This window comes from Bubalus kerabau, chromosome 2, assembly GCF_029407905.1.
Source record: "Bubalus kerabau isolate K-KA32 ecotype Philippines breed swamp buffalo chromosome 2, PCC_UOA_SB_1v2, whole genome shotgun sequence".
NCBI lineage: Eukaryota > Metazoa > Chordata > Mammalia > Artiodactyla > Bovidae > Bubalus > Bubalus kerabau.
In genome coordinates this window covers 82,515,002-82,529,549 of record NC_073625.1, presented here as the reverse complement: position 1 = coordinate 82,529,549, position 14,548 = coordinate 82,515,002, and the positions used below count along the sequence as shown (strand labels likewise).

The following is a 14,548-nucleotide window of genomic DNA, read 5'->3' as shown; positions in this document are numbered from 1 at the left end:
TTTTACTTATTAAGTAATATTATTTGTCAATATAAGCAGAGAAATGTAATCCATATAAAGAAGGCAATTACCAACTTTCCAAATCAGTAAGGTATCAGAATAATGAACGTACTGAAAGTTATCTGAAAAGTATTCAAGCTTTGAAACTTTAACTAATGACTCAAGTATAACTGCATCAAGCTTTTAGTTGGGAATTTGTTGATTATCCACCTGAATTCAAGTTATAAATAATGCCTCTAGTGATTTGGAATGATCTGCTCGTTTGAATAGAAAGAAATGAAATAGTCTGTTTTTAACAGTTGTGTGTGTGTATCATATCGGCTGCATATGGTAAATTACGGATGACGGGGGGAACACAACTTTGCCAGCCTCGTGTCCTCTATGTTCCTTACATGCTGTGTAACCCTTACTTACAGTTCTACAAGCAGACCTTAACTTTGCATATCACTTTACCTAGATGGTAAATTCCTACCTATCTCCTACTCATTCTTTGAGAATCCTAAATAGCAGGGACAGTATCTCATGTGGTTACTATCTTCTGTGGTTAGCACAGGAGTTGGCATATAAAGACCTTTGAATAAGTGTTTGCAGAATGAATGAGATCAGATATATTATACCAATTTTAGTCTTCTGTAAATCTACCATTTACAACTTGGAATCCTTTTCTGAATTTAAATTTCTTATTTCTTATTGTTACTTATAATTTCTAATGGTCAGTTACAAAACCTGCATAAAATTTTCCAGATACAGCAAATGCAAATCCACTACTTCAAGACAATTCATTCTCTTTCTCCAAAGTTCTATCTACATCCTCTACCTTTCTTCATGAATTATAATGTACTTAGTTGCTGAGGTTTAAAAAAAATTCAGGATCATCACAAAAGGGAACAGGCTAAGGCTACTTTCTAACCTGAAAGCCTTTAACAATTCCACTACATTTAGGAATTGTTTCAAGTTTTAGTGTAATATTCAGTCCCTTCTGAATCTCTAGCAACCTGAACCCCACAGTAACTAAACTCTTTGATTAGTTTCCCCATCCATACTCTCCTGTTAATGCCACTGGACAGTTATGAGAACCAAATAATAAAATGAAGAAAAGAGGCTCTGTAAACTATGAAGTCCTCTACAAATATTAGTATTATCCTATTTTACCATTTAACACCCAGCTGAAAGCAGCCTCCTTTGTGAAGCTTTTTCAGATACACTATCTGTAACGTCTCCTTCTGAACTCATACAGCATTCATTATCTGTGCCTCCTTTCACAGCACTGAGGCATATGAATGATCTATTCCATCAGATAAAAATGTTTTTAGTAGAGTGTATAAGAAATTAAGCACATTGTAAATACTTACTTCATCTTTGAATTTTTCTTATCATGTATTCTTAGGTTGACCATGCATGTGACATTGAGAAATTTCTAAGATAATTGACTGAACTTCACCTATATTTTAAACTTTCTGTAAGAGTCTCTCAGTTTTTGGTGAAAAGTGAAAGTTTTAGTCACTCAGTCATGTCTGAGTCTTTGCAACCCCATGGACTGTAGCCCTCCAGGCTCCTTTGTCCATTGGATTTTCTAGGCAAGAATACTGGAGTGGGTTGCCATTCCCTTCTCCAGGGAACTTCCTGATCCAGGGACTGAATCCAGGTCTTCTGCACTGCAGGCAGATTCTTTACCATCTGAGATGAGAATCATTTGTTTAAAAAATATAGACAGAAATCTTTATTTTTAGAAAAGTTTTACAGGTGATTCTGATGCACTTCAAATATTAAGTGCAAAATTTGCACTCTATAGCATAGATTTTTTTTTTTCCATTTTTTGGTGGCACAAGAGGTTAACTTTGATGATGCATTTAAATGACAAATCACTATTTAATAATGAAGCTATTAGTTGTAGTTAGCTAAAAAGAACCTAAGAAGTCCTCTGATACAATGCTTTATATCATGGGAATATGATACAAAACTTTGTATCAGGGGAATATGATCATTACATGGTCATACATCTAATGAGTGATGCAGTAATAAATATGATAAATGCATAAATGTATAAAAAATTAAAATATATTATTTAATGGATGCTTCCTTATGTATTTAAAAGTAACCCACATAAAGATTCAGTTAAATGGAGCTATCTAAAATGTAAGGTAGCTTCATCTTTCCTATCTTTGTCTTCAAAGTTCTGTTAATATTTGAGGAAAAAAAGTAAAAAGATCTATAGGATCTACTTTCATGTCTATATAAGAATCTTATGTAGAACTGTACACACTTGCCAGTAGCCCATGAAAAACTTGCTTCACAAACAGGTCATGGGTTTTTACTCTTATTTTAAATAAACATTTTAAAAATTTGTCCTTAGGTTTCAAAAATGCCTCAGAATTAATTGTTCCTTTTCATTCTAAACATCAAACTTAAAACTATGAACTGTATATTTCTCTATGACAGTGAATTAGGTATTACCTATAGTTACACAAAGATCATCTGCAAATTAGTTAAGATTATATAAACAGGATTTAGAATAATGTTAAAAATGACAGGCTTATTTAATTTTAAGAAAAGACAGAACAGCTTCTTACAGAAGCAAGTTGTTCCCACATAAAACTTTATGTAACACTAAATTGGCTTTTTATCTCTTTTTTTTTTCCCAGTTATTTTCATTTATGTATAAGCTTTGTGTCTTGGGAGTTTGAGGTTAGGGGGAGGGGAGTATATAATATATGGAGAACGTGGCCTTAAAATCTTTCTTTACTTCAATTACATGATCAAATAAATTTTATGAGATGCAAGTTTCCATGAACTGTCATTTAAATTTAACTTAAAATGAAGGGATAAATATATACTATTTACCTCATCTTTAATGATTTTCATGAAAGGAAATATGACTCTCACATTAGTTGCTGTTCTTAAGAGCTGGTAGCACTGATCTACAAAAACTTGTTTTGAAGGATTAGACTTTAGCTGAAGTTTACTCCATATGAAAATCAACTCCCTGTAAATGAGAAAAAAAGAGAAATATTCAAAAATAGTTTATTCAAATACAGACATTACCTGTCTTTCCTTTATTCTGTAGTGCCCTGGCTGGGATATATACAAAGTGGGTGTAAGTGGATATTACTTTAACTCCAAGCTACTTCCAAAGCTACCTGTTTGGGACTAACAGAAGCTGGGGGAAGAGGAGAGATCAGAAATTACAACTTGCAATGGTACAGAATGTATCCCAATCATATGCCAACAAACCTAAGGCATCTCTAGTACTTGATCAAAACACATTCTAATTTCAATATACCAATATTAATGAGATTACTTAAAAAAATAACCTTGACCTTTAAATTAATATCCACTTGCAAATTTAGAAATCAATGTTGTACTTTCTGCAAAGAAGAAATGGTTCATACTTTTAAGATACCAAAAGTACTACATATTAAAAGTATTAAGTATATTATAGCACTGATTCTGAAATTTTATGTTTTACACCATCTACTCTTCCATTACAGTGTAGTACTTTTAAAGGAATAAGCTATGGACCATTTAAAATATTTCACAGGTAGATTCTTTTCTAAAATATGGAGGGCAGAGGAATCTGGTGTGCTGCAGTCACAAAGAGTTGTACACGACTAAGTGACTGAACAACAACAACAGGAGTGAGGAATGGGTTCTGAGACAAAGGAAATTGTAAGGTATAGTTGAAATGTTTGGATATTAAATTTCAGCAAATTAGAATTCCTTGAAAAGTGTCATAAAAGTTACATAAAGCATCTTAGTCTAGAAAGTATTAAAATAATTGATGAAAACATATTTCTTTTAAAAGCAATATACTGGTCTTACGTTTAGATCTTTAATCCATTTTGAGTTTATTTTTGTGTATGGTGTTAGAAAGTGTTCTAGTTTCATTCTTTTACAAGTGGTTGACCAGAGTTCCCAAAAACTCCTAGAGGAGAACATAGGCAAAACACTCTCTGACATACATCACAGCAGGATCCTCTATGACCCACCTCCCAGAATATTGGAAATAAAAGCAAAAATAAACAAATGGGACCTAATTAACCTTAAAAGCTTCTGCACATCAAAGGAAACTATTAGCAAGGTGAAAAGACAGCCTTCAGAATGGGAGAAGATAATAGCAAATGAAGCAACTGACAAACAACTAATCTCGAGAATATACAAACAACTCCTACAGCTCAACTCCAGAAAAATAAATGACCCAATCAAAAAATGGGCCAAAGAACTAAATAGACATTTCTCCAAAGAAGACATCCAGATGGCTAACAAACACATGAAAAGATGCTCAACATCACTCATTATCAGAGAAATGCAAATCAAAACCACTATGAGGTACCATTTCACACCAGTCAGAATGGCTGCGATCCAAAAGTCTACAAGTAATAAATGCTGGAGAGGGTGTGGAGAAAAGGGAACCCTCTTACACTGTTGGTGGGAATGCAAACTAGTACAGCCACTATGGAGAACAGTGTGGAGATTCCTTAAAAAACTGGAAATAGAACTGCCTTATGATCCAGCAATCCCACTGCTGGGCATACACACTGAGGAAACCAGAAGGGAAAGAGACACGTGTACCCCAATGTTCGTCGCAGCACTGTTTATAATAGCCAGGACATGGAAGCAACCTAGATGTCCATCAGCAGATGAATGGATAAGAAAGCTGTGGTACATATACACAATGGAGTATTATTCAGCCATTAAAAAGAATACATTTGAATCAGTTTTAATGAGGTGGATGAAACTGGAGCCTATTATACAGAGTGAAGTAAGCCAGAAAGAAAAACACCAATACAGTATACTAACGCATATATATGGAATTTAGAAAGATGGTAACAATAACCCTGTGTACGAGACAGCAAAAGAGACACTGATGTATAGAACAGTCTTATGGACTCTGTGGGAGAGGGAGAGGGTGGGAAGATTGGGGAGAATGGCATTGAAACATGTAAAATATCATGTATGAAATGAGTTGCCAGTCCAGGTTCGATGCACGATACTGGATGCTTGGGGCTGGTGCACTGGGACGACCCAGAGGGATGGAATGGGGAGGGAGGAGGGAGGAGGGTTCAGGATGGGGAACACATGTATACCTGTGGCAGATTAATTTTGATATTTGGCAAATCTAATACAGTTATGTAAAGTTTAAAAATAAAATAAAATTAAAAAATAAATAAATAAATAAATAAATAAATAAAAGCAATATACTGATTATGTACTTTGAGCCCAGCACTTAAAGCTATTAAATCTAAGGACAGTTTGACTACTATCATAAAGGTGCACATACTGTATTTAGAGAGACAATACAGAGAACACAAAACAAAAAATGATGGCAAGCAACACAGAAAGTAAAACCAAAATTTCACTTCCATTTCACACTAGCTGTGTGGGTGTTCCTAAGTTTCAGTTTACCGCCACTATTTTTTTTTTTTTTTTTTTTTTTTGCACACAGAATTCCTTTGAGAAGCTCATGAGGTTTCATACCATGCTCCCAAATCTCTAGCTCTGACTTCTCCAGTTTGCATAACTGGTTATTTCAATTTAATTGGTTTTTATCACTTTAATCCATTTCAGTTCAGTTCGTTGCTCAGTTGTGTCCAACTCTTTGCGACTCCATGGACTGCAGCACGCTAGGCCTCCCTGTCCCTCACCATCTCCCGGCATTTGCCCAAGTTCATGTCCATTGAACTGATGATGCCATCTAACCATCTCATCCTCTGTCTCCCAAAGACACTAAATATTCCTCTAACCTGTTTGGTTCTAACCTGTTTGTTTTTCATAGTCTCTAATTTTTATTATACTTTTGCCCACAATTTTATCATTCTCAATGTTACCACCTTAGACCCTTTAATTTTCCATATGTACTTCTATAGGGGTTGCTAAACTAATCTGCTACCAGTCTCCTAGATTATTTCATTTAGTACTTGTTCAGTATGCTTTCTGGTATTAAAAGCAACAGAAACATGGGTTTAGGAGTCAGAAGGATCAGGATATGAATCCTGGGCATTCTTCTAGGTTGGTTTCCTCAGTGTCAGTTAATGTGCTTTATTTATTCTCTTTTTTGTTTGTTGATTGCTCTACTTGGAAAATAATTATTTCTAAGATGAGCTTATCTGTCAAAGTCCTTATCAAGTAACTCATGAAAACTTTCATGAATACCCCAAACTAAAGTGATAATTATTTCAGAACAGATCTTATCTCTCTTACTGATTTCATGCCTTCGTAAACTTCCTTGTTTTAGAAGGCCTGTTTCCTCACATATTAATGCATTGTAAATCTTCTCAATGACACACTGTATGGTGGAGCTAATGGAAAAGAACAGGGATTGAGAATAAATGAGACCTACTCAACAGGCCTGTGTCTCAATCAGGTATTACATACCAATTGGGATGGTACGGCCCAGTCCACAGTGAACCATCATTTTCTAAGAATAGCCCTAATATACAGGGTTGGAACCTCAGTGGCCATGCCTTCTATATGACCCTCCTCACTGTTCCTGAAATATTAATCTAAGGATGGGAAACTGACCTCAGTTCAGTTAGAACCCCTGAAACGGTCTCAACTCTAAACTAGGAAGCCTGGGGAGTGTTGCCATTCTTCTGGTCTACAAAAAGAAAGACTGAAGCCAACTGGCAGATCAGAGATACTTTTAAAAAACCCCAGCAATCTCAACATCCTTGTTAGCAGTTATTTTTGAGGACCACCCATATCTCTGCCCTTGATGTGGCTTGTGTAATATATCCCAGTATTCATTCAATAAATGCTACCTTTTCCCTGAACCAGTTATTCCAACTCCATTTTGTTATTATTAATAGCTGTGTGGCTTTTACTTCTTTTATCCAGAATTTTCTTACACATAAAAAGCATTAAGACAGATAAGTGAAAACACCTAGATAAAATGTCTAGTATATACTGATGTTTAATAAATTGCTCACTGATAGTCTTCTTTGTGAAGACCAGAGGGAAACTTTAATGAAGCTTCTGTTTTCTTTTCCCAAAAAGGGTCCGTACAAAAAACATAGCACTGGGACTTTCCAGTGGTGTAACAATCCGCCTTCCAGTACAGGAGATGCAGGTTTGATCCCTGGTTGGGAACTAAGATCCCACATGCCTTGGGGCAACTAAACCCCCTCACCGCAACTAGAGAGCCTACATGCTGCAGGTTAGAGAGCCCGCACCCTTAAGAGCCCGCGCACCACAGGTAGAAAAGCCTGCAGGCCACAGTGAAGAGTCTGCAGGCCTCAATGAAGACCCAAGTGCAGCAAATAACAAACAAAAAGCCTCACAGCACTGATTTGGTGTACAAACACATTTCCCAGGTAGCTCACTGCTAATATAACCATCAAGTTATCTAATTGCAGAGAGACTATAAAATGATTTATAGCCACCCTTACCACATAGATTTTTTTCATACTATACCCATTTTATAATAAGTAATATTTAATAGTAGAGGCTGCTCAGGTTTGAATCTTGGCTTCATTTACCCCATAAGATTGCTGGAGTAAATGAGATAATAAATATATAAAGCACAGACTAATGAAAGCACTCAGCCAATACAAGCAGCTGTTATTATTATATTATTATTGATGGTGAGAGAACTAGATTAGTAGCTTGTTTCATTGGCTTGAGTCAAGAATAAAAACTGGACTGTACATCAAGTTTTGTCCTCGGAAAGGAGAGATGAAGAACAAGCTGAAGACCAAAATGAAACAGACAACACAGACCTTGTAAGCTGGAAGAATCCTGCTATTTAAGTTACAGTGAAAATCAACTTTTACAAGAAAGAAGACCCTAGCACTCAGAAATATAAAGGAGAGAGGTAAAAGAAGTAAGAGGACAGGCAATCAGAACTCAGCCTACTCAGAAGGAAGGACAAAGAAGCAGGCTAAGGAATCCTTTTTTGTTAGGCAGCTGGGAGGCACACACCCACCTTCTATTTTTAGAAGGTGACTGTGGCCAGGAGCAGGAAAGATAGGCTCTGTTCTATTTTTGAAGTTCCTCTCTAAAGAGTAGAAATTGGTTAGCCAAGAGAAGACGAAAATAAAATGTTTTCCTGGTTATTTTTTGGTTTGTTTATAGGTGATTCCAGTTTACTTATGTCAAAATGAAAGACTAAAGATAGTCTTAAATAGTTTAATAAAGCCAAGGGTAGAGAACATTCCTATCACCATAGAAAAGATATATTAAACAGTAATGACTATACATTGTTTCAAAATAATTACCTATCAAGAAATGATAATACTTTGAAAACTACTTAGAAGTGTAAGTCTTAACCACTATCTCCTGATCCTCTTCTCTATTTGCAACTCCAATTTACATAGTACACTTTTGAATAAAAATTTGTATAATCTAACTTATAGTCCCACAGAAGATAAGTCCGCTAGTTTCTAGACCTAACTCTATTAACTAGCTTTTGACTCCATCTCTGAATCTAAAGATTTTAATCTATAACATCTATATTAAATAAGTTTATCTTTACACCTCCTTCAAGCTATTCTTTTAAGTATCTAAGAACTTAAAATTTGAAAGCATTCATTAAAAAATATTTATAGCCCATACCATTTCATATTATTTTGTTAGGTAAATGAGACCTAGTTTTCTCTCAAGAATTGGTGACATGTCAAAGTGGTAGTATTGTGTCTGTGTGTACTGAGGTAGAGGAGGCAAAAGTTATTAGGATTTTTTTCTAATTATTTTTGATTTTATCTAATAGTAAAATACTCTCAAATTAAATACTCTTAAATTAAAATACTCTCAAACCACATTCTGAATTACATGATTACTTGGATCATGTAATTGGATGCTTCATATGTTCTAACAACTTTGTAATGGCTTTTTAAATGCTCAGAAAAACTAACAGTCACATAATATCATTTATATTAGCACCCCCTCACCCCCTAAATGAACTACTTAGCTATGAATCTAGCAAAATATGTATGAGATCTACATGAGGAAAACACAAAACTCTGATGAGTGAAATCAAAGGAGTAAATAAATGAAAAGATAGTCCATGTTCATGGACAAGAAGACTCAATATTATCAAGTTATTAGTTCTTCTCAGCTTAATCTACAGATTCAACCCCAATCTAAATCCTGGTAGTTATTTTATGGATATGGACAAACAGATTCTAAAGTTGTTATGGAGAAATAAGAGACCCAGAATAGTGAATATAATACTGAAGAAGAACAAAGTTGAAGGACTGATACTACCTAACTTCAGGACTTAATATAAACTAACATAATGCAGACAGTGTTGTACTGGTTTAAGAATAGACATATAGATCAATGGGAGAGAACAGAGAGCCTAGAAATAGATGTACATGCTGCTAAGTCACTTCAGTTGTGTCCAACTCTGTGTGTGACCCCATAGACGGCAGCCCACCAGGCTCCCCCGTCCCTGGGATTCTCCAGGCAAGAACACTGGAGTGGGTTGCCATTTCCTTCTCCAATGCACGAAAGTGAACAGTAAATACAGTCAATTGTTCTTTGACAAAGCAGCAAAGGCAATTGGAGCAAATATCTTTTCAATAAATGGTGCTCAAACAACTAGACATTCACATTTAAAAAAAGATGAATCTAGACACAGATTTTGTGTGTTAAGTGGCTTCAGTCATATCTGACTGTCTGCAACCCTATGGACTGTAGCCTGCTAGGCTCCTCTGTGGGATTCTCCAGGCACAGACCTTACACCCTTCACAAAAATTAACTAAAAAGGGATCATGGTCTAAACAGAAAACACAGAAGACCTTATGTATGGTGATGCCTTTTTAGATATAACACCAAAGACATGATCCATGAAAGAAATAACTGACAAGCTGGACTTCAGTAAGATTGAAAACTTCTCTGTGAAAGACAGTATCAAGTCACAGACTGGAAAAAAATATCTGTAAAAGACTCATCCAATGGATGATTGTTATCAACAATATACAAAGAACTCTTAAAACTGGACAATAAGAAATCAAATAACCCAATTAAAAAACAGACTAAAGATCTTAACAGATACCTCACCAAAGAAGGTATACAGATGGCAAATAAGCATGTGAAAGCGTGCTCCACATCATATGTCATCAGGGAAATGCAAACTACAACTAAATTAAAACAGCAATGAGATACTACTACATATCTATTAGAATGGCTAAATCTGGGACACTGAAAATAACAAATGTTGGTGAGGATGTAGAGCAACAGGAACTCTCATCCATTGTTGGTGGAAATGAAAAATGGTACAGACACTTTGGAAACCAACTGGTCAGTTCCTTACAAAACTAAATATACTCTTACCATAAGTTCCAGCAATCATGCTCCCTGGTATTTACCTAAAGGAGTTGAAAACTTATGTCCACACAAAAACCTGCACACAGATGTTTACAGCAGCTTATTCATGACTGCCAAATCTTGGAGGCAACCAAGATGTTCTTCACTAGACAACAGATAAATAAACTGTGGTACATCCAGAAAATGGAATATTATTCAGCACTAAAAAGAAATGAGCTATCAAGCTCATTTGAAAGCTATCAAGCTCACATGGAAAGACGTGGAGGAAACAAAAATGCCTATTACTAAGTGAAAGAAGCCAATCTGAAAATGCTGTATACTATATGATTCCAACTATATGATACTCTGGAAAAGGCAAAACTATAGAGATAAGGGGCAGAGGTGGGAGGGAAGAGATGAATAGGTTGAGCAAAGAGAATTTTTAGGGCAGCAAAAATACTCTGTGCGATATTATACTGATATATATCATTATATGTTTGTCCAGATACATAAAACAGTTAACAGCAAGAGTGAACCCTAAACATAAACTGGACTTTGGGTGATTAATATATGTCAATGTAAGTTCATCTTTGGTTTAAAAAAAAAAAAAGTACCACTGTGGTGAGTGTTTTGATAATGGGGAAGGATATGCATTTGTGGGGACAAGGAGTATGTGGAAAATGTCTGTACTTTCCTCTCAATTTTGTTGTAAACCTAAAACTTCTCTGAAAAATAATCTCTTAAAAAATTTAAAAATAACACTCTAAATGTAATGTAAAACATAATTATTTCATTATAACACATTTCTTAAATATTAACACTGTTTATTACTGGCACATGATCATTTTCTTTTTTAACCCTTAGGTCTTACAACCCATTGTTTCTTGCACAATAAATGTGTGTGTGGGGGAAAATGGCTTAACATCTTCACATAACTTTTAAAAAAATAAGGTATAAATTCTGCTAACGAATTCTCCTTCTGCATCCCAGCTCACCATTTCTTTGTCTGTATTATGAACACTTACCAGATACAGTACATATCCCCATTCTGGAGCTGTGAAATAAGAAAGGATTCACAGAGTTGCAAGGCTAACATAGTCTTGCCTTCTTTTTCAGTGTTACAGATGATATCAATTCCACTCTTACAATCAGTTTTCAGTAAATGCTATAAGATGGAAAGAAAACTCAGTTCATATCATTAAAAATATCTAGAAAGATAGTTGTAATAAATTTTTAAGCATTCAGAAGAATTTAGATTTCTAATTTTCTTCTACAAAGACAATGAATTATACAGAACTATTTTTATGGTTTTCCATAGTTTCACTATATAGTACCTACAGTTGATAATGACCACTTTTAACCTCAATGTCCATAGCTTGTAGGTACGTAGGGTCCATATTAGGAAAAGATTAATTCTTTCATCTTAAAAAAACACCAAAGTAACAAACATTGGAATTTAATTTCTTAGTATTTTAAGATGCAAAATCCTGATGCTTCTCAGTTTTTATTTAACCTGTCACACCAGAAACTCACTCAACATGAATAATGCTTATCAATGAAAATTTTAATTTCATCATTTGTTAATATGAGCTAATTCAATATGAGCTTAAAAATGGTATCAAAGGGAATAAATCTAGATAATGTAATCTTACAGCCTTTGATAGTACTGTAAAAGGAATTTACCAAAAATGGGCTACGTATTTTTTGGTAAGTTTAATAGGCAAACAATCTCAAACAATACCTCTCGGAATAGGTGATCTTCTACAGGTGACATAAACAGACAGGTGAAGAGTGCTTGATGGAAGTACAAGTCTTTACTGATTTCTGGGTGATTTATACAACATTTAATAAGAGCCATTGCTTCAGGTATGCGTTCACAAGCAATTAGGTATCTGGCACGTAGTTCAAAGAATAGTGGATTTTCAGAACTTAAATATTTGTTCACTATATTAAAAAGAAAACAGACTCTTATTACTCTCAAGAAAAGACTGTCTCAAACATTTTTCTTTGACACTTCAGCACTAACATGTAGTATCTAATTAAATCAACTATTTAATTAAATAGCATTTTCCTTATTAGGAGTTTGTGAAAAGAATATATCAGTTAAATGATTGAAAAAATGGCAATAAAAGACAACAAAACTGTGCCCAAGAAATATTTGCTGATTCTTTCTCAATCTAAAGAAAGAAGCAAAATTAGAAAAACAAACAAACATGAAATACTCTTTTTTTGTGTTCTCTAATGTTAAAATATGTTTCAAATGGCACAGGATCTGGAATTTCTTTCTAGTCTAAGATTATGAACTTTGTCTTCTTACCATTATTTTCATTACTTTAAGATTAGAAGGCTAAATCCTAATCTGCCATTAAAACCATATTAATTCAGATTAATTATAGCAAAATATAATTTGAATTAGTGAAAAGTTCAGTCATAAAAGAAATATTTTATTACTTTCTAACAAAAAAGTAAGCTAAATGTAATGTCAAATAGGACTGCTTATTAATATATGTCCATTAATATATGCCCAAGGATAATTACTAAACTTAATACTTGCTTTTACACAGTTTTAAAATATATAAACACCTTTACCTACGTAAGTTTATTCAGACCTAACAACAACCTCATGACAGATATAATACTTGTTTTACAGATCACAAAACTGAGTCTCAGAGAGGTCAAATGACTTGCCCAAGGACAAAGAATTAATTAAATAAGTGGCAGAGCAGGAAATGGAACCCATATTTCATAATTTCAAATACAAAAATGTTTTAGTTAATTATATATATTTAATCAATAGCTTCTAAAATGCCTATGAGTAATGTTTTATTTGGGCTTCAACATTTGCCTTGCAACTCTGTTTATAATATATGAGCAGCATACAAATATGATTTGTATAGTTAATGCAAAAATAAACTTCAGACTAATCTTTACCCTAATGATCACGAGTCGAGTCATCCACATTAATGAGCTTCTAGAGCAGCTTTTCCCAAAATGAAGTATGCTAGGGTAAGTATAAAAGGAGTACGTATCAAAGAACTACACATAGTATGTGCTGTGCTGTGCTGTGTTTAGTTGCTTAGTCGTGTCCGACTCTTTGCAACCCCATGGATTATAACCCACCAGGCTCCTCTGTCCATGGGAATTCTCCAGGCAAGAATACTGGAGTGGGTTGCCATGCCCTCCTCCAGGGGATCTTCCCAACCCAGGGACTGAACCAGGTCTGCGGCATTGCAGGCAGATTCTTTACCGTCTAAGCCACCAGAGAAACCTATAACTGTGTATATAAAGGTACCAGCCTCACACCGACCAACAATGGGTTTGTTCTAGCTCCTACTTAGAGAAACCTGTAAGTTATCTGAAAAATCCAAACTCTTCTCTCTTGTTCTCACTCCCTATGAATCTGTCTTTGCCTAGCTCCTATCCCCTCTGGCCACATTCCCCAGCTTCCTCAGAGATTCCTTCAAAGCTGTCACCCCTGCCTTCCCTAAATTTGATGGTTCATACGTTCCCTCAATAACCCTACTCTTCCTCCTCCAATGCAACTACTGCCTCTGTCTTCAGTTTTGGTTTTTTTTTAATTCCTTTCTTAGACCTTCACATCAAGTGCTAGTTCTCCTTTCTATCCCTTATATTTATACAATGATACCACTGCCACATGTACCTTAGCTCTTTCCTTCTAGTCTTGTCCTACTTCCCATCTCATTCCACCACTCTCATTATTTCTCCTGGTCTTATCTCTTTTCATCTTCTCTCACATCTTTTCTTGTCCCCTATGCTTGTATCTGGGGGTCAGCTTGCTTGTAAGCCCTAGAATCATAGCCCCTTCCCCACTCAGTTCTACTCACAACCCACTCCCACCCCTTTACCTAGGACAAATAGAAAGATCCTAACATACTCAGGCAGTTGGTGGTGGGCAGTGTTTTCTCCCCAATGTCTGAATGGTTCCAGAGGTCTTGTCTTTTCCCTCTGGCCATGTTATAACTGTACTCCATAGGCTCTCTCCATGCTCTCAAATGTGTCCAGACTTTTGTGCTTATTCTAAATTTCAGTGACTCAAATGTTCTGGGGCTCAGAAATAATACGGCAAATATATATATATATATATTTTTTTTTTTTTTTTGAAGAATTAATTAGAAATAGTTGACAGAGCTTCCTGGAGGGAGGAGGGTTCAGGATGGGGAACACAGGTATACCTGTGGCGGATTCATTTCGATATTTGGCAAAACTAATACAATATTGTAAAGTTTAAAAATAAAATAAAATTAAAAAAAAAAAAAAAAAAAAAAAAAAAAACACCAGGCTC

General features: G+C 35.0%; 2 protein-coding genes across 8 annotated transcripts in view; one reads left to right on the top strand and one right to left on the bottom strand.

Moving 5' to 3' along the window:
• The window catches only part of CGGBP1 (CGG triplet repeat binding protein 1), a 101,226-nt gene that overhangs the window by 12,743 nt on the left and 73,935 nt on the right, over positions 1-14,548 (top strand). The gene's annotated exons all lie outside the window — the stretch shown is intronic.
• ZNF654 (zinc finger protein 654) overlaps positions 1-14,548 on the bottom strand; it is an 84,831-nt gene that overhangs the window by 3,482 nt on the left and 66,801 nt on the right. For all 7 annotated transcript variants that reach the window (XM_055567845.1, XM_055567842.1, XM_055567843.1 and 4 more), the window contains 3 exons: positions 11,987-12,189; positions 11,271-11,410; positions 2,842-2,983 (listed from right to left, as the gene is read on the bottom strand). In XM_055567845.1, coding sequence (XP_055423820.1) covers positions 2,842-2,983; positions 11,271-11,410; positions 11,987-12,189 — 485 coding nt within the window. The remainder of the gene's footprint in view (positions 1-2,841; positions 2,984-11,270; positions 11,411-11,986; positions 12,190-14,548) is intronic.